Below are 21,750 nucleotides of genomic sequence, written 5' to 3'. Positions count from 1 at the left end.
TCTCTCCAGTGCAGTGTTGTAATTGCTGCTTTGATTTTATATTTGGAAAAACCTGTGGGGGAAATAATCCATAAAATTCTAAGATTTAAAGTCAATATAAAGCCATGGGAGAATGCTAGACTCCTAGACGTGGAAGGGACCTCGAGAGGTCATCTAGTCCAGTTCCCAGCACTCGTGGCAGGACAGATCGTCCTATGGCTTAGTCAGAAGACCTGGGTTCTGTTTCTGGCTCTACCCACAGGGGAAGTCACCTGCCTTCCCTGTACCTCCTCTGTAGAATAGGAACAGTAGTAGCAATAAGAGAAATAGGGGGGTTCTGAGGATTAGTTCATTCATAAGTGCTTTGAGATCCACAAAGGGAAGATACTATAGAAGAAAAACGTTGTCTTTATTTGTTTTCTTAAGGCAAGATTTTACAAAGGCATCCAGCTCCCCTTGGAAGTTGACGTTTGTTGGGCATTCAAGTCCTGTTGGAAAATATCCCCCTTATTGTGAAAATGGGATGAGAGTGGCTAAAGCAACTTCCAGATGTCTACTGCAGAAAAATACCTGTCTTTGATGAGTGTCCGGTGGGTAGGAAGTTCCATTGACTAGATCCGTCAGCTACAAAAGATAAAATTAAAAACAAAGTATAAAAAAATGCATAGCCTTAAAAAAACCAAAACACTTGAGACTTTAACTAGAAATTCAGCCCTCGCTTTCCATACAAGGCCCACAAGGAACTTAGCTTTCAGTTAGCAGCAATATAGAGCCTTTCCCCTACACTAACACCGTCATTTTGTAATTGGTTGTTAAACTGAGCTCCTTTCAAGCTAATAAAAGCCCTTTCTCAATCAGCAACATTGAATTGACATTTTTGTAATGCAGGATTTTACCATTACAGTCCCACTTTACTACGGAGCAGTCAGCAGCAGCAAATAGAGTTTTATGCCTGCCCATTAGAAGGCAGCGTAGAAAAAGAAAGGTGGTTTAGATGATAACGTTGATGTGAAAGTTTTCACTGTACCCTACTGAAGAACTGAACAATTTAAAGCAGGTGGTGTTGAAAAGATCTCAGACCTCGTTTTTGCCAAAGGTCAGCATGGTGAAATGAGATTTTAATACAAAGCCATTGCTCTAGGCAACTCTTGTACCAGTGCCAGCAGCATAGCATCATTCATACTAAAAATTAGGAAATATTATGAGAACAAAAAAAAAACCCCAAAACTATAACTGAAACTGCCCACGCAGTTTCTTTTTCCTGCTGCTTTCCAGATAGCTGTATACATTCATGTCTGTATTTATTGCTTATAAATTTGTTTCTCCTATCGTAGACCTCAGTTCATCAAAGAAACCGTCTACAGGACAGCTCTTAAATATGTGCTTAACTTTAAGCACATACTTAAGTCCCATTGACTTCAGTGTCAGTTAAGCACCTGCTTAAGTGCTACCCTGTATCAGGATGCTTTCTTGAACTGAAGTCAGATAGGTGTAGCTAATACATGTATTGACTTTAATGGGCCTGGAAGCTCTGATCCAGCAAAGCACTTCTACATGTGTTTAGCTTTAAGCATACAAGTATTCCCTTTGAGGTCAGTTATACTGTATCTGTGCTTCAGTAATTTAGTTGATCAGGACCTTTTACTGCTGGCTCATTACAAAACTTGACATAAGACACAATTGCAATAAGTTTACAGATCAGGCACTCCAGGGTTACATCTGAAAATCTTAAAAGAAAACATATACATGATCATCACTGCCAGCCAATCTAGCACCCATCTAGGGTGACCACCTTTTCAAAATGCAAAAACAGGACACATGGTCATCCCCGACCCACCCACCAGGAAGAGGCTGGTGCTGCCCCTGAGCCTTGGGCAGGTGCGGAGCGGCGCCTCGGGGAATCCAGAACAAATGCTTTTCTGGAGTCATTCAGACTGGGACTGGGACTTGAAATATATGTTTCAGGACTGTCCTGCCCAATTAGGGATGGGTGGTCACCCGTCATATCATCAGCAGTGATTCACTGTCACTCAGTGTTGCATTATTTGTATCCCCCAAGGGACAGGAAGGCAGGCTGGGCAAATAAGGATATATATTTGTTACAGACATAACTTTCAATAGAGAAGTCAAGGTCTTTTTCATCCTGGCCAGCTTGCTACTGAGCAAGGGTCCATGAATTTTTATAGGTTTGGTTCAATACATGTTCAGTGTAGTGGAGTATGGATTTTAAGTGTCTTTTAAACCATGATTAACATGCTTATTAAAAACAAGTCACGCTAGCCAGTCTTTCACAAAAAAAATTTAACTATATTTTATATGTATTTTGGTATCTTTATATGATTGTCACAGTTGTTTAATTCTTTTCTAATGGAACATAAACTTGACTTATTTTAATTAAGTTATTGCCTGCCAGGACTTTCCTTTTTTATTTGAAACTGAAATGATGACATTTGCATTTTTAGCCGTAACCCATGACTTCACCATGAGAAAGAGCTAGCCTTAATCAGGAATGATACTGTTAGAATCAGATGGTTAAGGACGGTAACACCTTTAGAGTTAAACACTAACGGCTGGGTCTAAAGGCCAATGACTTTAACAGGTGTCTTTCCATTGTCTTCAATGGATTTGGATCAGATCCTAGAACACAGGGGGTATGTCTACACTGCAGTGTAAGCCCAAGGTTCAAATTCAGCCTCAAGCCTAACCCACCTTCTGCCTACACACAAATCAGTAACCCAGGACTTGGACCCAGTGTCCCAGGACCCTACTGCGGGTGGATGGTCCGAGCCTGAGTCAAACCAGGACCCAGGGCTCAAGCCCTTTTGCTTAGCAGTGTAGATTCAGCCCCACTGGACTCCTGCTCTGGCAAAAATCCCAAAAGTATCCCACAATCCCATGGGCCAACTTTCTTAATAGTCAGGTTTGGTGGACAGTCAGGTTTTCCCACACTGCACCACAATCAAAGGGCTTGAGCAGCCACATTTTGGGACAGTGTGAAGAGGTCTGGGGTCCACAGAAAGCAGTGTAGAGACTGCAGCCCCAGGTTGGGACTCAGCCCAACAAGTCCTAACCTGGAGTAACACATGAGTGTAGATGCTCTAGCTGTAAGTCAGCAAACCCAGGGTCTGCTCACTTGAGTGCTACTAACCCAGGGTTTACACTGCAGTTTAGACATACCCATGGTGTCTGATGTGCAGGGGTTTTGAGTTGGGGGGTGCTGGGAGCAAGGAGAGTGGGAGATGCAGAGAGGAAGAATACTGAATCGGGGCTGCGGTGAAAGTATCAAAGCATGGTGATGAGTGCCGCATGGTGGGAACTCGGGTGAAAAGGGCCAAGAGAGAGAAACATAGCAGCGAGAGAGAAACGGAGACAAGAGGACAGAGACAGAAGAAAAGAAAATGCATCTCATGAGTGTGAGTGTCACTGTCAATGCCTGAAGAATAACCATGTCAGGCACTAGACAAAAAGAAAAGGAAGACTTGTGGCACCTTAGAGACTAACAAATTTATTTGAGCATGAGCTTTCGTGAACTAGAGCCCACTTCATCGGAGCATCCAATGAAGTGAGCTGTAGCTCACAAAAGCTTATGCTCAAATAAATTTGTTACTCTCTAAGGTGCCACAAGTCCTCCTTTTCTTTTTGCGGTTACAGACTAACACGGCTGCTACTCTGAAACCAGGCATTAGACAGCGGAGTTCGGGATTGTGTCTCGCTGGAGATGGCTGACCATGACTAGAAGGCTCATGGAAGATACCAGCTTGCATGACCTGCAGCTTTTGCAAATGAAAACAGAAGAGGCTGCACTGTGAAACCCCGGAGAGCATGTAACCTCACTGAAATACCTATTTCAGGCACGTTTTTGTAGAGCTTTTTTAGCATTACAAAGGGCAGTTCTCTCTCAAGGCTAGTCCGCAGATTCTCAGAGTGGGTCATCGTCTGTCTGTAGCTCCCCCCCCACCCTCTCCCAACTGCTCAGATGACAGGTTCTGAGGCTGGCAGAGAAAGGTCCAAGCAGGAAGCCAGGGCTGTGTTCCTCTTGCTCTGCGTCCCTGCCAGAGGTTGCAGAAGGAGAAGTTTGTGCTTCGTGCTCTGCAGCTGCCTCATCCGCCGGGTCTGAAAGGTTTAGTTTTGGCTGCCTTACCCCAACTGAGGGGCCAGTTCCCCACCTGTGGGGAGTCTGACAGCTAGGCTGCAAATGTCTCAAAGGACAGCAGGAAAATGAAGAGGGCCCTTGCTTACATCCATGGGCAGCAGCCCAGCACAGGGAAACCATAAAGAGGACTGGCTGAATCTGCCACAGGCAGAGCAGGAAGTGGCTGGTGAGACCCGACCGTACACCTTCCCGCAGCCTAGGTCTCAGAACCACCCCCCTTTCCTTGTTGGGGATTTTCAGGGGAGAAACCACAAATTCTCCCAGTTTTGAACACAGCAGATTCTGCAGACAGCCGTAGTAATTCCTACTCACTCAGAATAGCAGAGCATGCCACTATCGAAATTTTATCTGAATTCTTCAGTGCAAACCTAATCATATTTCACTCATTTTCCTTTATACTTCTGCTTAAGATAAATGTACTCCCTTCTGCATCAACAGCAACTCAGAATTCATAAGCCAGCATTTTTCACCTGGGACAAGGAATGTAGCAACTTTCACTTTATTACCCATCTCTCTTTCCCCTCCCTTCAAACAATCAATACAGTTCTCAGCATATGGCTCTTTTCAAAGATTGTGTACAGTTTCCATTTCAGAATGATATGCTAGCATTCCTTTTCACTGCCCTGACCCGGCTTTGTTCTGAAGAAATCTTATCCTGGTAGAGAGTCTCTTTCCCCATTCCACTGTAAAATCCAGCAGCTAAGTGAAACCCTCTCATTGCCACCTCAGTGAAATACAGGAACACCTGGCAAATGGCAGGCTTGGTTTATGCTGTTCCAGACAGCATTGCTGGGACATTTGCATGATTGTACTATATGTTTGATATTATCCCTCTAAAATCATATCTCCTTCTGCACCTTGCACTAATAATTCATACAAATCAGTTTGGGTTTTGCATGATCCCTTCTTCTTTAGTAGCAATCCCCTTTCTTGGGCTGTCAGATGAATACACAATCCATAGCTGGAGAGGAAGATGTTTGGGAGTTGTGGGAGAAGGAGGAAATGTACAGCAGTGTTCTATTTTATGCAGCTTAATTGAAGGACACTATTCAGCTCAAAGTAGATTTTGCCTGCTTGGATTGTCTGTCTTCTCTAGTCACTCGGTCCTGGGGGAGTTGCAGAGAGAAGCACCCCATCCCAAGAGACCCAAAGATGCCATGGGGGACCCAGGGCAATTTATATATTTAAAGACCAATATAGTTCTTTCACCCTTCCTGATCCCCAAATTCCTGAGGCCAGCCTCACCTGTAACCCTCATGCCCCTCAGCTTCAATGTCTGTCATTGCCTCTCTCCCCACAGCACAAATGCCACCACCCTCCTCATTCTTGTCCCTGGCTATTCTCTCCCAGCCCTCCTCTTACACCGAGCAGTAGATGGCATCCCTGCACAGAGCTACTGTAGGCTCTGTTCCATTCTGCTCCTAACCTGAAAGCCCAGGGAATGCCACCATCCCTTTGCTGTTATTGTTTTGCGTAGGGAAAAACAACAACATGAGATGGAGGCGAGATCAATTGGGAAACTCATTCCCAATGCGAGCACTCACCTGGACACAGAAAGAAACCTTCCCTTCCATTGGAGTCTCCCCACTGACTGACACACACACGGCACAAGATCTTAAATTAAACATCACACCCACACACGCACACACAATCACTTAGGAACTGGTTAGACACCAGATCTTAAATTAAACATCTGGAGACAGATCCTCTGCTAGTGTAACTTGTCATAGCCTGTTGACTTCAATGGAGCTAGAACAGTTTATACCAACTTAGGATCTGGGGAACAGTCTTAAGGGACTATATAGCCTTCAGAACTTCGCTTCAGGAAAGTAAACCTACTTGCCTTGCACTTTGCCAACTTGAGAATTGTTCTGAATGTTCAAAATGGCATTTTGCATTTAAATGTGGTATTTGATTATACATTTATATTGACAACCTCCTCTCACACATCTTTTTTTCTTCAAGATAATTACAGCTTAAATGAGCCTAAAAACCCTGTCTTAATAAAAGATCTGACTTTCTCTCCCAAGCTAAGATGAAATGTTTTTAACTTGGGCCATTTCTGCTGTGTTCTGATGTATCTGTATACCTGTCTCATTGTATAAAAGCCATAAGAAAAACTCATACAGAATTTTGACATATATTTTGTTTGCTATTATAGTTTGTCAGACATTTCATTACATTTTGGAAACACACAACTAAACAATTTCTAAAGGAAATAGACTATTTGCAGTCATCTGCTGGAGGCCTGCAGCCAATAATTCATAGCATTTGTCAAAAAGATTTTTCACATCTAAGCACAAGGAGCTTTGGGGACGGTGTGCAGCTATCATGTGAGTAGGCCTAGAGCCTGGGAGCGCATTACAATGCTATGCTGGAGAGAAGATGAGGACTGATAGCTATGAAGATTAAATCTGAATGGGGAGAGCGTGGAATGTGCATTACTTCAGTAGTTTAATGCCTGATCAGTGGGATTTTGAGATGGGTAGTGGAAAAGGCAGGAGCCTCTGACAGATCAAATAACAAATCTGAATACATTGAAATAGAGGTTCAAATTATTTGCATTTTTTCCCTATGGAAGGAATTTGATTTATCTTGTTATTCCTTGCAATGCCCAGGGCTGGGTTTGCAAAAACAGAGGTGAGATCCACCTGCAAAAAATTGCCTCTCCCAACTCAGTGCCACTCTGGGCTGTATGTCAGGCTGCTGGTCGCAGCCAGGTGGAAGAACCGAAAGGATGCCACCATCCCTCTGCTGTGCCTCATCTGAGGGAGGAGGCAGAACCAGCACCAGATAGCGGTGGGATCAATGGAGAACAGGCAAGCGTCTTCACCTGGCAACACTTCCCAGCAGCCAGAAACTCTTCTTTCTAGCAGTAGAGCAACCCCGGAATTCCCTGCCATCCCCACCTTTTATCTACCCCAGGAAATTGCCAGTTCCCAATTGGATTAAATACCTGGGCACTAACCAATGGTCAGATATTGCAAACTTTCTAGGTCTCCTAAGTTAAGATTTTCAAAGCCACGTAGGAGATTTGGACAGCAATTTCCATTGCTTTTAAAAAGGAATTAATCATTTAAATCTCTCAGGCAACTTTGCAAATCTCATTCATACGCTTTATCTCAGCAACCAAAGCAGCTACTTGTAACCTGAGTATTGTTCTGAATATTGAAAATGACATTCAGCATTTGTATATTTTCTTAGCTGATACACTTATCTTTGCAATTCGAACTCCCGCACCCACACATACTTTTTTCAGGTAATTACATCTTAAACTAAACTAGAACACCTCTCTGAACAAATGACATGACTTCCAAAAGGTAAAGGTGAAATATTGTTAATGTAAGCCTGTTCTGCTTTCTTTTGATGCATCTGTGTTCCTGTCTACAATATAAAAGGTATGAGAAAAACTCATACAAAATTTGACACTGATAAAGTACTTTCCATAATTTTTTAAATAGCTTTCTTTCTCACTATTGTTTATAGTTTCAGGGAAGAACCAAAGAATTGCATTGCCTTTGCTGAACCATATATAAAATAAGAGAGAGGTCAAGTTACACAGTGCACTTAATTACAATGCTGTGACAGAAGTAACATAAGCGCATAACTACAACTACTGCGATTTGAAATTGTTTTTTATAAAGTTAAACCTCATTTTTACTAGTCTGATAACTGGAGAATTAATGTCTTTTTGTTCTATATGTGGACTCATCATGAGTGGAAAGGTAATATCAACATACGGACATATTACAGTGAGCAGTTTCATGTTAACATAGAATGTCACCTTATCATCTCTCTGTCTCTGAGCAGAGATGACTAGCCTAAAAGGGCATCTTTCATCTGTGTAAATGGTTTACCAGGGGGCATTGCAGATTGCATAGAATAGAATTTTCTCACAGAAATGGAGCTAAAAGGATAATACAAGTAATTGCATTATGCAATGCCTCCCAGTGTTTTACATGTTCTTCTGCACAGGAAAAAACTACAACAATAACTTCGCTTCAGTTTTTGACAGCCTCGCTCGGGTATTTAAAAATCATAGCTAATAGGGGTTTTTTTTGTGTGCGTGTGTGTGTATTTCAGGATGGAATGGGGAACCTGAGAATCACAGAGGAAGGTCTGAAGCTAGAAGGAGATTCAGAATTCTTGAAACCTCTCTACGCCAAAGAAATCCGGTCCAGACCAGTAAGTTATCCAGAAAAGAGAAAGAATGATCACATTTCTGTACTCTAAACTCTAGAAAATATGTCAGTAACAATGGCACCCAGCCAATTCACAACTATAAATTAGCTTGGCTATACTATGCAAGTCTAATTTGGGGAATGAGCCAGTAGAGTGTCTGTTGTGTAGTTACATGCATTTTTGCATGAGGAGAAGGCAGTGTTGTTTGAAGAGCAGATAAAATGCTTCCAGGACATCTAAGATTTCAGACAGGCTTTTCTCCTCCTTTTGATGTAGGACACATATTAATAAGAAGTTCTCCTTGCAGAGTTCCTCACTTTTCATGGGTAGAGAGATGGCAGATAGTTGTGAAATCCACTCTGCAGTTTACTAGTTATCAGCAATACTGCCTGAGACCACAGATGTGTGATCAGTACATGTGGGTCTGATTCAGCCACATTTAATCACCTTAAACTCTTTCTTACCATGGGCTCAATTCTACAAGGTGCTGAGGACTCAGCAATTTTTGTAATTACATGCAGCTAAAACTGCAAACGTGGGAAAATTACTTGAAGTCTAAATCACGAGGAACCCAAGTGTGATTAAAATAGCATCTTTATGGTAAAATTTAATTTACTGTCAGCTCTTACTGACCATCCTCATGCAACTTTGTTTAGCATAAGCAGCTTTGAAAGACTGAATAGGTTATATGCTGCTTCTGTTTCCTATTGATACTTCATGGAAGGCATCATACATCCTGTTTCCTGTTCAGAAATGTTAATTTGAATTGGATAGCAACTTCTCACTTGATGCAGTGGCAGATAGCTAATTAAATATTAACATCACTTTAGCTCTACATTTCAGTGGTCTTGTAGCAACTGGAACTTTTTGGAGTAATCAGTGCAACATCCAATACAATATTCGATTTAATTACTGAAGGTTGTAACCCCTTTAAAATGGCTGTTGTTTGATTTGTGTAATCATTCTAATTTAGGAAGAGAAGCGAATGAAAAAATATTGATATCTATAAATGTTTCCATGTGGAATTTAAAGGAGGGCCTTAGAACCCTATACATGTAATTTCATTCACTTAGCATGGAGTACATGAAATGCATCATATAAATACATTTATTTTGTTAGATTTAGATTTTGGAAACGATATTTGATTTTTTAAGAGAACAAAGAGCAAGTTGCATTTATTGCTTCTGGGAAGTTTATTCTTTAGTCCTCATCATCTTAATCTACATATTAGTATGGTAGAGGGACAAAAGATATCTTCTCATGCTAGTTGAGGCTATGACACCGGACTGCATGCTATGATTGGTGGTTTTATGAAGGCCAAACAAGAGGTAATAGAAATCCTGTGTGAATGTTACTTCCATAGAGGACTTTTCCCTCCTTCCAGTATATCGCTGTTGTTCTGAGAAGACTTTAGCTGTGAATCCAAAGGGCCTGATCGAAAACCCAGTGACGTCAATGAGCGTCTTTCCACTGACGTAAGTGAGTGGTGGATCAGCCTCACAATCTGTATGGAACTTTACCACATGAACAGATCCACTGACTTCCCATTGGAGTTGTGTGGGGGTGTAGCCAGCGCAAAATTTATCCAGCTCTTTCCAACTGTCAGACCACATTCAGACCTAGTGGTCAGCAGGTGCAACTCAGGTGTCAGTGAAATTGTGCTTTCTTATGCCAGGTCTGAATTTGATTCACCATATCCAAGTGAGACGCTGCTGCATAAGGTGATCCTTTTGGAATATATGCAAGAACTTCTAAATTACCAGAACTGTAATCTTGCGTATACTGGCAGTAGCTTGTTTCTGATCTAACCAGAGCATTCTTGCAGAATGAAATGTATTACTAATTATTGAGCTTGAGGAATATAGTAAAAACTAAGTGCTAAACTCAGTTCTCAGTTGCATCTCTGAAAATCAATAATAACTCCATTACAATTGAGTTACTTAGGATTTTCGCTAGTGCAAAATGTGGTTTTAAAAATGCACAGTGTAAGAGACAAGAACTTTAAATACTGGTGAATAATAAAACATGCCAGGACTATGTTAATGTATAATATTTTCATGTGTTTTAGTAAACAACCTAAGAGTGCAGTCTGCTAGCTTAGCTAATGGTTTTATTTATTGCTCATCTGACTTGCAAATGATGGTTATTTATCGTAGATGAAGTACAGCAAAAGATAGAGAATGATATTTCAGTGTAATTTCATCTAGTAGCATAGTTACAAAATCAACCCAGTGTTATCTGTACGTAGTAGAGGTCATGGGATCAGACTCATGGTGAGGGGAGTTGCGCTCCCATGATCTCAGTGAAGTTGTGCCAGTTCTCCATTTGACCGCATGGGTGAATCATAGAGTGCTCCCTATCTTTATGAATCTCTCTCTCTCTGTGGATAGAATGGGGTAATCCCTGTGGAAATTTCTTAGGGATGCATCTCAATAACTGGTGGTAGCCTCAAAAAGAAAAGGAGGACTTGTAGCACCTTAGAGACTAACCAATTTATTTGAGCATGAGCTTTCCTGAGCTACAGCTCACTTCATCGGATGCATACTGTGGAAAATACAGAAGATGTTTGTTTTTAGACACACAAATCACAAAAAAATGGGTGTTTATCACTACAAAAGATTTTCTCTCCCCCCACCCCACTCTCCTGCTGGTAACAGCTTATGTAAAGTGATCACTCTCCTTACAATGTGTATGATAATCAAGGTGAGCCATTTCCAGCACAAATCCAGGGTTTAACAAGAACGTCTGGGGGGGGGGGGAGGGTAGGAAAAAACAAGGGGAAATAGGTTACCTTGCATAATGACTTATCCACTCCCAGTCTCTATTCAAGCCTAAGTTAATTGTATCCAATTTGCAAATGAATTCCAATTCAGCAGTCTTTCGCTGGAGTCTGGATTTGAAGTTTTTCTGTTGTAATATTGCAACTTTCATGTCTGTAATCGCGTGACCAGAGAGATTGAAGTGTTCTCCAACTGGTTTATGAATGTTATAATTCTTGACATCTGATTTGTGTCCATTTATTCTTTTACGTAGAGACTGTCCAGTTTGACCAATGTACATGGCAGAGGGGCATTGCTGGCACATGATGGCATATATCACATTGGTGGATGTGCAGGTGAATGAGCCTCTGATAGTGTGGCTGATGTGATTAGGCCCTGTGATGGTGTCCCCTGAATAGATATGTGGGCACAGTTGGCAACGGGCTTTGTTGCAAGGATAGGTTCCTGGGTTAGTGGTTCTGTTGTGTGGTATGTGGTTTCTGGTGAATATTTGCTTCAGGTTGGGGGGTTGTCTGTAGGCAAGGAGTGGCCTGTCTCCCAAGATTTGTGAGAGTGTTGGGTCATCCTTCAGGATAGGTTGTAGATCCTTAATAATGCGTTGGAGGGGTTTTAGTTGGGGGCTGAAGGTGACGGCTAGTGGCGTTCTGTTATTTTCTTTGTTAGGCCTGTCCTGTAGTAGGTGACTTCTGGGAACTCTTCTGGCTCTATCAATCTGTTTCTTCACTTCCGCAGATGGGTATTGTAGTTGTAAGAATGCTTGATAGAGATCTTGTAGGTGTTTGTCCCTGTCTGAGGGATTGGAGCAAATGCGGTTGTATCGCAGAGCTTGGCTGTAGACAATGGATCGTGTGGTGTGGTCAGGGTGAAAGCTGGAGGCGTGTAAGTAGGAATAGCAGTCAGTAGGTTTCCGGTATAGGGTGGTGTTTATGTGACCATCGTTTATTAGCACTGTAGTGACCAGGAAGTGGATCTCTTGTGTGGACTGGACCAGGCTGAGGTTGATGGTGGGATGGAAATTGTTGAAATCATGGTGGAATTCCTCAAGAGCTTCTTTTCCGTGGGGCCAGATGATGAAGGTGTCATCAATATAGCGCAAGTAGAGTAGGGGTGTTAGGGGACGAGAGCTGAGGAAGCGTTGTTCTAAGTCAGCCATAAAAATGTTGGCATATTGTGGGGCCATGCGGGTACCCATAGCAGTGCCGCTGATTTGAAGGTATACATTGTCCCCAAATGTAAAATAGTTATGGGCAAGGACAAAGTCACAAAGTTCAGCCACCAGGTTAGCCGTGACATCATCAGGGATAGTGTTCTTGACGGCTTGTAGTCCATCTGGTAGCCTCAGTTCATCTGCCACTCCTTTCCTTCCCAGATGCATCTTTAATTCCATCATAGATTATGATTAAAAGCATCTACATTTTCATTAGAAAGCAGAGCCTCAGGCCTAAAGATAGCAGAAGTTCTCCATTTAAAAGATACATTTAATTTTCATTATGGAGCCAGACTGCCTCCTCTTGGGGGAAAACCAGGGGTTAGGAAGAAGGAAAACCCCACAAGGTGTACAGGAACCCTTTGCCTGCTCTAATTTACACTGAAGCAGCTGTGGTGGTTTCAGAATAACTGAGCTGTAACTGGCTACCTGATGCCCCTCATCCTTTGTGCTGAGTGGTTGAGTTCAATCTGATGGCCTCTGGAAAGGTGTGCCACAATTTAGGTCCTGCCACTGAAATTGCACCCGAGCATAGTCCATAGTCTACACATAGCGCTGATTAATGTGATTTATCATGACTGAAGGGAGACATATTTGTGGGATCGCCTTTATGAAATACTGGCAGTATATTACTGGGCATCAGAGCATCACGGGCAGTTTCATGAACACTGAGGTTGTTCTAGTCATAGTTTTGAGAAACTAGTACTAATTTTGCTGCAGTGATGGGTGCATCCTTTAGCCTTGTTTTAAAGGGAAATGATAGATGCACCAGATTTCTCCAGAAGTGAGCAGAGCATCTTCAACTCCCAGCTGAACATATTATACACTAAACATTATTTTCCATGCCACTTGCATGGAACATGAGTATCTTGCTGCCTTTAATTAAGAAGTTAACTGGACCATGAAGTATTGCCTCAGTAAATAAAAGTGATTTGTACTTTGCCAAGAAGGTGCATTAGGTATCTTTTCATTTCTTTACTTGCACATAAATTATGGAGATTATTCAAAATTGGAAGGGTCATCTATAAGCCCATATGCAGCCCAGATTCATTGCTGCTTTCAAAAGGTAACTGTCTTCCTAACAGTTGTTAATTTATTGTGGACAATTGTGTGAACCATCTGCTTACTTTTCAAAATAAGAGAAATACACTTCTAGTGAAAGTTGCACATAAGATCACAAGTGTTAATTTTATGTGCTGGAAAGCAGTGAGAACGGTTTTTTTGTGGTCTCAATCTGCTGTTGTTTTGATTTGACTAGAATTTTAAAAAGTGAAAATGTCATACCTCTTTTGAGAAGAGCTGTTAATGGGCAGGTTCCTTGAAGCTAAGCTTTAGTCTTCTTTAATGCAAATTATTTGTTTTGTTTTGAGGTTTGCTACTTCCATGTCTACAGGCAATATATAAGGGAGTTTGGTATGTAATGTGCTTTATTTTCTGCCCTGATAATAACAGAAATAAAATAGTGTGCTAAGGTTACACAATAAAAGTATAGACTTGGCTGAGTAACCATGTGACAACTAGAGAGATGATAATCTCAGCATTGGGAAACAGGAAAAGATCTTCCCATGTCCCAGATTTAGGATTCACAAATGCTCATTCAAGAGGTAAAGGCAATTCGGTTTATGTTATTTAAAACAAGTGATGATTTTGTCTTTTACAGTAATCATTTCTAGTTAATATGTGGAAAATTAGATGCCAGTCCTGCAAATATTTATGCACGTGCATAACTTTCCTTACATGAGTAATACCGTTGAATACAACAGGAGTACTTATATGAGCAAAGTGTGTGTTTGCAGGATCAGGACTTATGCATTATAAAAGTATTGACCCCGACTCTGCAATCATATCCATATAGGCAGACGCTCATACCCTCCCGCAGCCCCAGTGGCTTCGCTGCGACTCTGTGCAGGTGGATCGGATCTGGCAAGAGGTCGGATTACAGGATTGAGCCCTCACCCTAAAAAAAGTGTGTCCATTTGTCACCCCTTAGTTACACCCATGCAACTCTAAGAAACAATGATGTTGCACTGGTGTAAATGATGGCAGAATTTGACCTGTATTATAAAGTATTTTACAGATTATATTTTATCATTTTCATCACTGCACTGGAACACACAGTTCTTTTTAAAAAAAACCAATCCCAATCTTTAAAACAGTTTTAAACTATTTCGAAAAAATTAATTGCAGATTTTGAAAGCAAAGGGGTTAATGCAAAATACAGCGCTGCCATCTTGATTTTTATTTTCAGAGGATGCTTTGGGCCCTAATACTGCAAGCTGCTTAGTGGGGGAGGCTTTCTCTACTCGTGCATAGTCATGTTGACTTCAGTGGCAGTCTGCCCATTCAGAGTAGCTTGCAGGGTCAGGGCCATGAAACATAACACTGTCAAAACTCCCACTGACTTCAGTGGGACCAGGATGAGACCCATTATTAACACCTGGGCCTGACCCTGCAATAGGAATCTGCATGGTGTGGGTGTCCACAGTGGCAGATCCAGTTTTAGGATTGGAACCAACAAATGTTTTCTCTTTTTGCTAGAGTTCAATCAGTTGTTGTCAATGCAATATCTTAAATAGCAGCTGCATACAATGTGATTTCATGCATTTTCCATTTCCATTAATGATTCCGTTTTCATTAGTAAAACTCTTCCCTAGGCCAACATTTCAATGATAACAGGTTTCAGAGTAACAGCCGTGTTAGTCTGTATTCGCAAAAAGAAAAGGAGTACTTGTGGCACCTTAGAGACTAACCAATTTATTTGAGCATGAGCTTCAATGATACAAGCTGTAAAGGAAGCTTTTAAGGCTGATAAATAATTATTTTGCACATGACTTGTCTCTCAGTGTACATGTTTGGAGTGGGGAGGTGGTTTAAACTTCATAATCCAGGTATTGACTAGTATTATTTGCTCTGCAGTCCGACCTGCCCCAAAGTTAAAATTGCACATTCATAAACAGTAAAATATACATGTGGAACTAAACAGTGGCATGCACCCACAATGAGACATACCTGCCTCAGAGCCAAAAACACATATTTATAAGCACTAAAATACTAATTTGGATTAAAAAGCAGTGTCCACCCACAATGAGAGGCAAGTGCAGATGGCAAGATAATTGCAACTTTCTGCAGTCAAGCTGTGGAGTTAGAATTTAGCCTTTCAATTAAGGCTCAGATAGCTCGCACAAAAGGAAAATGTTTACAGAAAATGTATCATCTTCCTTTCTCAAAAAGAAAAGGAGGACTTGTGGCACCTTAGAGACTAACCAATTTATTTGAGCATACGCTTTCGTGAGCTACAGCTCACCTCATCGGAAGCATGAAGTGAGCTGTAGCTCACGAAGGCTTATGCTCAAATAAATTGGTTAGTCTCTAAGGTGCACAAGTCCTCCTTTTCTTTTTGCAGATACAGACTAACTCTTCCTTTCTCAGTGTTTATAGGACAAGAAAAAGGTACTGATCTAGCTTCCTAATGATTAAGGCCCTGATCCAGCAAAGCATTTAAACACAAGAACAGTCCAATGAAGTCAATGCAAACCAAAAAAAAAGGGGGGGTTCATTTCACCCCCTTAAATCATCAATTCCCCCACCACTTCCCATCCCTGAACTCCCCCACCACCCAGCCAACACTTAAGTGATCAATTCCTCCAGTGTGGACATGGGAAGCAAACTCTTAAGAGAACAAATGGAACTTGCATTGTGCTCTGACAGGTCAGTCATAAGTGCTGAGGGCCCTCCGTTGACAGTGCTTTCATGTCAGGTGCTTGATCTTTAGATCTAGGGGCCATCAGCGGCCATTTTGGCTTATGAGGAGAAATGCATTCTCTCAGGTAGTCAGGATCCTCACGATGAATGGCAAAGCCATGGAACGGAGTCTGAAGTACAGTATCCCCTGTAATGACACAGTCCGCCGACTGCTGCCCGCCTCAGTAAAAGTCAGGTAGCAGAAGTTGCCAGAATATTATTCAGAAACCTTGACAAAAGGGCGAATTACCAACTCTAACAAAGTGAGCTCTTCTCACAGCCACCCCCCTGGCTGAGGCTATCAGACACACACAGCATTGTCGTGTGTGTGTATTTGCTTCAAGGCAACACTCCAACTGTCTCTTTCTGTTCAGTCACTTCAGAGTCCTGTTTCCCCACTAGCTATCAGCGCGGTAGAGATCAAGCAACCAGAAGCACCAACATGACAGACAGAAGCATTTAATGCAGTAGCAATGTGAACTGCAAGAAGTGTCGGCTCGGCACAAGCACCAGCAGTTGATGCTGACTCCTCATTGCCATGATGTGTGGAGCAGGTTCAGCTGTGCAGAAGACAGTTCAGCAGTCAGCTGTATATGATTCCTCCCCTCCTCCCCCCCCCCCCCGATTTCCATTCTCAAGTAGTGAAGTCCGCAAAATGGAACTTCAGTCTGTTTGCTGGGGCCAGAACGCAATTAGCGGCACAGGGATACCCTACCTGCTGAAGAGCTGGACGATCAAGATGACTTTCACAGCGACAGTGAAAACTGTGTCCTAAATGGATACCAGAGCTGGTCAAAACATTCCAAAATTTGATTTTTCAAGAGAATTTTAGATGTTGGCTGAAGGAATACTGAACAGGGCATTGAACTTAAACTTTGTTTTGCAGATTCCCCTTTCTTCATCTATTCAGCTGCTGCAATGACTGAGCGATCCCTGGCAGTTACATGCATGTGCTAAGGGGAAAATAGGCTTCTTACATGGCTTTGTCCATCTTTCTAATGCTGTGCAAGTCCCCAGAAAAGACAGAGAGAAGAAGCTCTTCCATAAAATCCTTTTCTGAAATAATTCCACGGGTTACATTTTGAAGTAAAGTCTCACTGAAGCATTTTGAAAAGAATTTCATTAAAGGTTGCTAACATGTCATAAGCTCCCTTAAATGGAAGGGTAATGGCTCAGAACATTTGTAAGCTTTTTAATTTCATGCAATATGAGCAGCATAATCAGCACCTGTTAAGGTCAATCAAGTGTGCCAGGTTGGGCTATCTACCTTGGCATTTGTCTGTATTTTCATAGTGGGCACACCTCTAAACAAACACTTGGAACAATGTGTTTGTACTTCTGTTGTGCTAATGATAGTGTGTTGTACAGCAAGGAAACACCTGCTATGACCACTGCAGAAGTATCTGAATTCATAAGTCGAATAAACACTTTTAGTCAGTGCCTTCTCTTTCCATTGAAGAGAATTAATTAACATCCGCAAAAGTCAGACATCAGGGAGGAGGAGACTGAAGGAAAACTTCTTAAACAACTCCCACAATTTGGCTGATTCATTTCCTTCCAGTATAGTGAAATATAACAACCTTGTTTTTTTATTTTATTTCTCCTTTGGGCTGAACTTTGTGGTTATAAAATTAAGGACTTGCACCACAGCCTACGGGCCAGAGGCTAAGTTTGGACTAGGTGCTAACTGCTTCATGGATTTTTGCATTGCATCTCAACCTCGACCCAATAAACTTCTCAGCAGGTCTGCTACTGAGCCTCTATCAGGGAGAGGACATTAGCTGTGTGGAAGTGTGTGATGGTATTATGTTTCCTCTGGAACTAAGTTGAAAACCAGGTAGTCTCATGTTGCCATTTGAGTTGTGTGTCCTGATACACAATAGAGATCATAAAAAGTAGATACATACTTGATTTAATTTATGCTTACAAAAAAAGGACATAAAATATTTATTTTTAAGTCAAATGAGAAAGTTGCTGAACAGAATGAATCCTATTTCAGTGATTGGTTTGGACTTGGATTGGACTTTATTTTAATGCCTGATATTTAATGCCTTGTATTTATTTTAATGCTAGATATTCATGTCTAGTGTCTGGCATTCATGTGTTAACCCCTTTGTAAATTAACAGGGGTGGTGCCATGCCTCTCACTTTTCTCTGCTATCTTTTCATTCCTTGTCCTTAGCAAATTTGTAGAGTCAATACATCGTTCCTCGCTCTGTCTATTTTCTCTCTTCCGTCTCCTATCAAAAGCTGTTTCTTTCTCTTAGACCATCTGATTTCTCTGTAGATAAGACAGATGAGTATTTTGGGCTACCTCTTGCTTAGTTAGTAGCATTGGGTGGAGTGACTGTTAAGAGAGACATTGGATAGGCTGTTGGGTAGACACAGAATGGGACCAAACCCTTGGATCTTATACTTTGGGATGAAGTCTGGAATTCTGAGTCCAGGACCAGATCCATATTTTGTAGCTTGGGTCCATCTCACCAAACCATAGATTTGCAGAGAAGCAACCCTTACGAAGAGTTGAGTCAGACTCCGAGCTGCTCAGAGGACAGCCCATGCTGCGGCAATAGGCTTCATTTCTTTCTCTCAAGGGCAAAAACCCTGAGTTTAAGGATTTATTAAGTCTAGACATCTACATTGACAAACAGGACGTGGGTTGCTTTGGATATACTTGAATATTAAAATATCCACTGTATTACTTAACATTAAAGAGTGATGGAGCTTAGTGGATTGTGAAGAGATAGAAGTTAGACACGTAGACACATGGAAATTTGGACAAATAGAAATAGGGACAGAGATTATACAGAAATATAATCATATTTTCTATGGATTTTCCTTAGGCTGTGATGTTTTTGAAAGCCATCATAGCAAAAGCTCATGCTCTCCTTTCAGAGGACAAAGACTGTTCCCCCAGCAGTTCTTTTTCTCAGAACTGTCTCAAGAGCAGAGCTGCACACTTTACAAAACAGGAGTTATCGGATTCATCGAACTGCACTGACATTACCAGGCTCAGCTAGATGTGGCCAGACTCACAGATAGTTCAGTACTTTACTTTGTAACAGGAAAAGAGAATCAGACTTTTTCTGGCACTCATTATCAAGTGCTTTGCCAGCCATAAAAATTACACAGGTCTTGCTAGTCCCTGAGGGATGGAAATCAGAGCTCAGAAATGAGGGACGCAATTAGGATAAAATAAGAACCATCCTGAACTCTCACTCTTTTGAACAAAGTCTTTTGAGCTACTTGGAAACATTTGACTAGCTGTACTTGAAAGAAAAAGCACCTTATGTGTTCCTTTGTGCTTCCCAGTCCTGGATGGAATAGAGTTATTTTCAGTGTCAGCAAATGGTCTGAATCTGAGTCTCTAGAAATCTTACTGAATCTACCTGGCCCCTTCTGCCCTTGTATCTGGAAACACATCTCAGGAAGGAACATTGTTCTGTGCAGTTTTTAAAGGAACAGTGCTGTAATGCAATATGCCGCAGTAGCTGAATGCTGTTTGTATGTTATCTGATACTGTGGTCAAAAGACAAGACTGTGGGTCCAGATCCAACAGGAGAGGGGCATATACTCTGGTCTGCAAGTGAATCAGTGATTTAAGCCTCTCTGCAGTTACACACTTAAGCACATGCATACTTTAAGGATATGAGTAGCTTCACTGAAGTCATAGAATCTCAGGGTTGGAAGGGACCTCAGGAGGTCATCTAGTCCCACCCCCTGGTCAAAGCAGGACAATCCCCAATTTTTGCCCCAGATCCCTAAATGGCCCCCTCAAGGATTGAACTCACAACCCTGGGTTTAGCAGGCCAATGCGCAAACCACTGAGCTATCCCTCATATGCATAGTTAGGCACAGGTATAAATGCTTTGCTGGATCAGGCAATATTATTATTATTTACGTTATAGCTGCACCCAGAAGCCTCAACCGAGATTGAGGCCCCATAGTGTGGAGCTCTGTATGAACAACCAGTAAGAGAGATACCTGCCCCAAAGAGCTTACGGTCTAGGCAGATAAGACTGACAAAGATGGAAGGGGAAACAGAGGCAGAGATAGGTGAGGTGGTTTGCCCATGGTCACATGGCAGATCAGTGCTCCATCTGCTGGACCACACTGCCTCACATGGGAAGCAGCATTAGTGTAAAACTAATTAAAAATAACATATTAAAAAGTGTTTAAGTCAAAAAATGGCTCTTTTGGAAAATGACAATTTTCATTGAACCATTTTGTTTGTTTGTTTCATTCTTGATTTTCCTATGCTAACTTCTGAGGCAAAATATAGCTTGTTAATTCGTTTTGTTTGACTAGTTATAATCCTATATCTGGTTATATTTGATTTTGTTTGTAACCCTGATGGTTAAAAAGCTAGTTGGTTTTCCATGACTGATTACACATAACTACACTTCGCGGTGAGATAGGGCCCCATTTCTCCTCCACAGGGGCATGACCTACACAGGGGGGAGAAAAGTCTACGTGTTTCAACTCAACATTCTTCCATCAGGGCAGGGATGCTCTTTGCCTGGAATGAAAAAGACGGAGGCGCCACTATTTGAATCCACGGCTTCCCAAGTATCCTGAGTTTCGTCTGCCTCCAGATCCCACCCCCGGGCTCCCTTAGGTAGAACAGCATGGGCAGACTACCTCTACCCTTGTCCCCAGAGCTTCTCCTCCACAGGACAGAAGCATCAGAAGAGGGAAAGGATGGTGCAGTGGTTAGAGTGCTTGGCGGAGCCCTGGGATCAATTCCCCGCTCGGCCACAGACACCTCATGTGACCTGGGGGCCAGTGACTTAATCCCTCAGGATGTCAGTTCCCCATCTGTGAAATGGAAATAACAGCACTTCCCTACCTCACAGGGTGTTGTGATGATAAATATAAAGAGCACTTGTGAGGCACTGAGATACTACAGTGCTATAGGTACCATAGATCGTTTGGGGGATCATAGCACATAGAGGAAGGCAGCCTTGGGCTGAATTCATTTGCATTTCTTTCATAGAATCATAGAATCTCAGGGTTGGAAGGGACCTCAGGAGGTCATCTAGTCCAACCCCCTGGTCAAAGCAGGACCAATCCCCAATTTTTGCCCCAGATCCCTAAATGGCCCCTCAAGGATTGAGCTCACAACCCTGGGTTTAGCAGGCCAATGCTCAAACCACTGAGCTATCCGTCCCCCCCCTCCCCGATTCTTGGGGGCAAGAATCCAGAGGAGCCAGCCGGGCTGCCCTAGAGGGGTTTGGTGAAGCCAGGGAACTTGCCACAGTAGTAGAACCCCTTCTCTAGGCACAGGCTTCCCTTATCAGCCCCATTCCCAAACATTGGGTTTCTTTGTATGTCTAGAACTTTGCTGTATAAAATAAACCACCATAATTTAATTATCGACAGAGATAATATGACAAGAGACCCACAAATTGTGACAACTCCATAACCGGACTATGTGGAAACAATTCAACAATCAAAAGGAAGAAAGGGACTCAAGTCAACAGGCCAAGGGCATTAAGAGCTAAATCTCTGAGGTTGTGTACAGAGAACCCAAAAAGGATAGGAGAAGAAAAGTAATGGAACAGATCAGAGGGCAAACAAGCCTGGTTCTGAATTACAAAAGGCTGCTGGCACTTAGGGAGAGGAGTATATCAGGGAGATTTTAACCCTGTTCATTTGGGTGGGGAAACAGATGCAGAAAAGAAGGCAACACAAATAGAGTAATAAAG

The 21,750-nt window shown here is 42.0% G+C and overlaps 1 protein-coding gene across 8 annotated transcripts in view; it reads left to right on the top strand.

The window, feature by feature from the left end:
• The window catches only part of SGCD (sarcoglycan delta), a 572,369-nt gene that overhangs the window by 443,694 nt on the left and 106,925 nt on the right, over positions 1-21,750 (top strand). For 7 of the 8 annotated variants that reach the window (XM_073355246.2, XM_073355243.2, XM_073355244.2 and 4 more), the window contains one exon: positions 8,216-8,317. The exons of the other annotated variant lie outside the window; for it this stretch is intronic. In XM_073355246.2, coding sequence (XP_073211347.1) covers positions 8,216-8,317 — 102 coding nt within the window. The remainder of the gene's footprint in view (positions 1-8,215; positions 8,318-21,750) is intronic. 8 annotated transcript variants of the gene reach the window in all.

Source organism: Lepidochelys kempii, chromosome 8, assembly GCF_965140285.1.
Source record: "Lepidochelys kempii isolate rLepKem1 chromosome 8, rLepKem1.hap1, whole genome shotgun sequence".
NCBI classification, from domain to species: domain Eukaryota; kingdom Metazoa; phylum Chordata; order Testudines; family Cheloniidae; genus Lepidochelys; species Lepidochelys kempii.
Note: the sequence above shows the minus strand (reverse complement) of the source record. Positions and strands in the feature narration are given on the sequence as shown.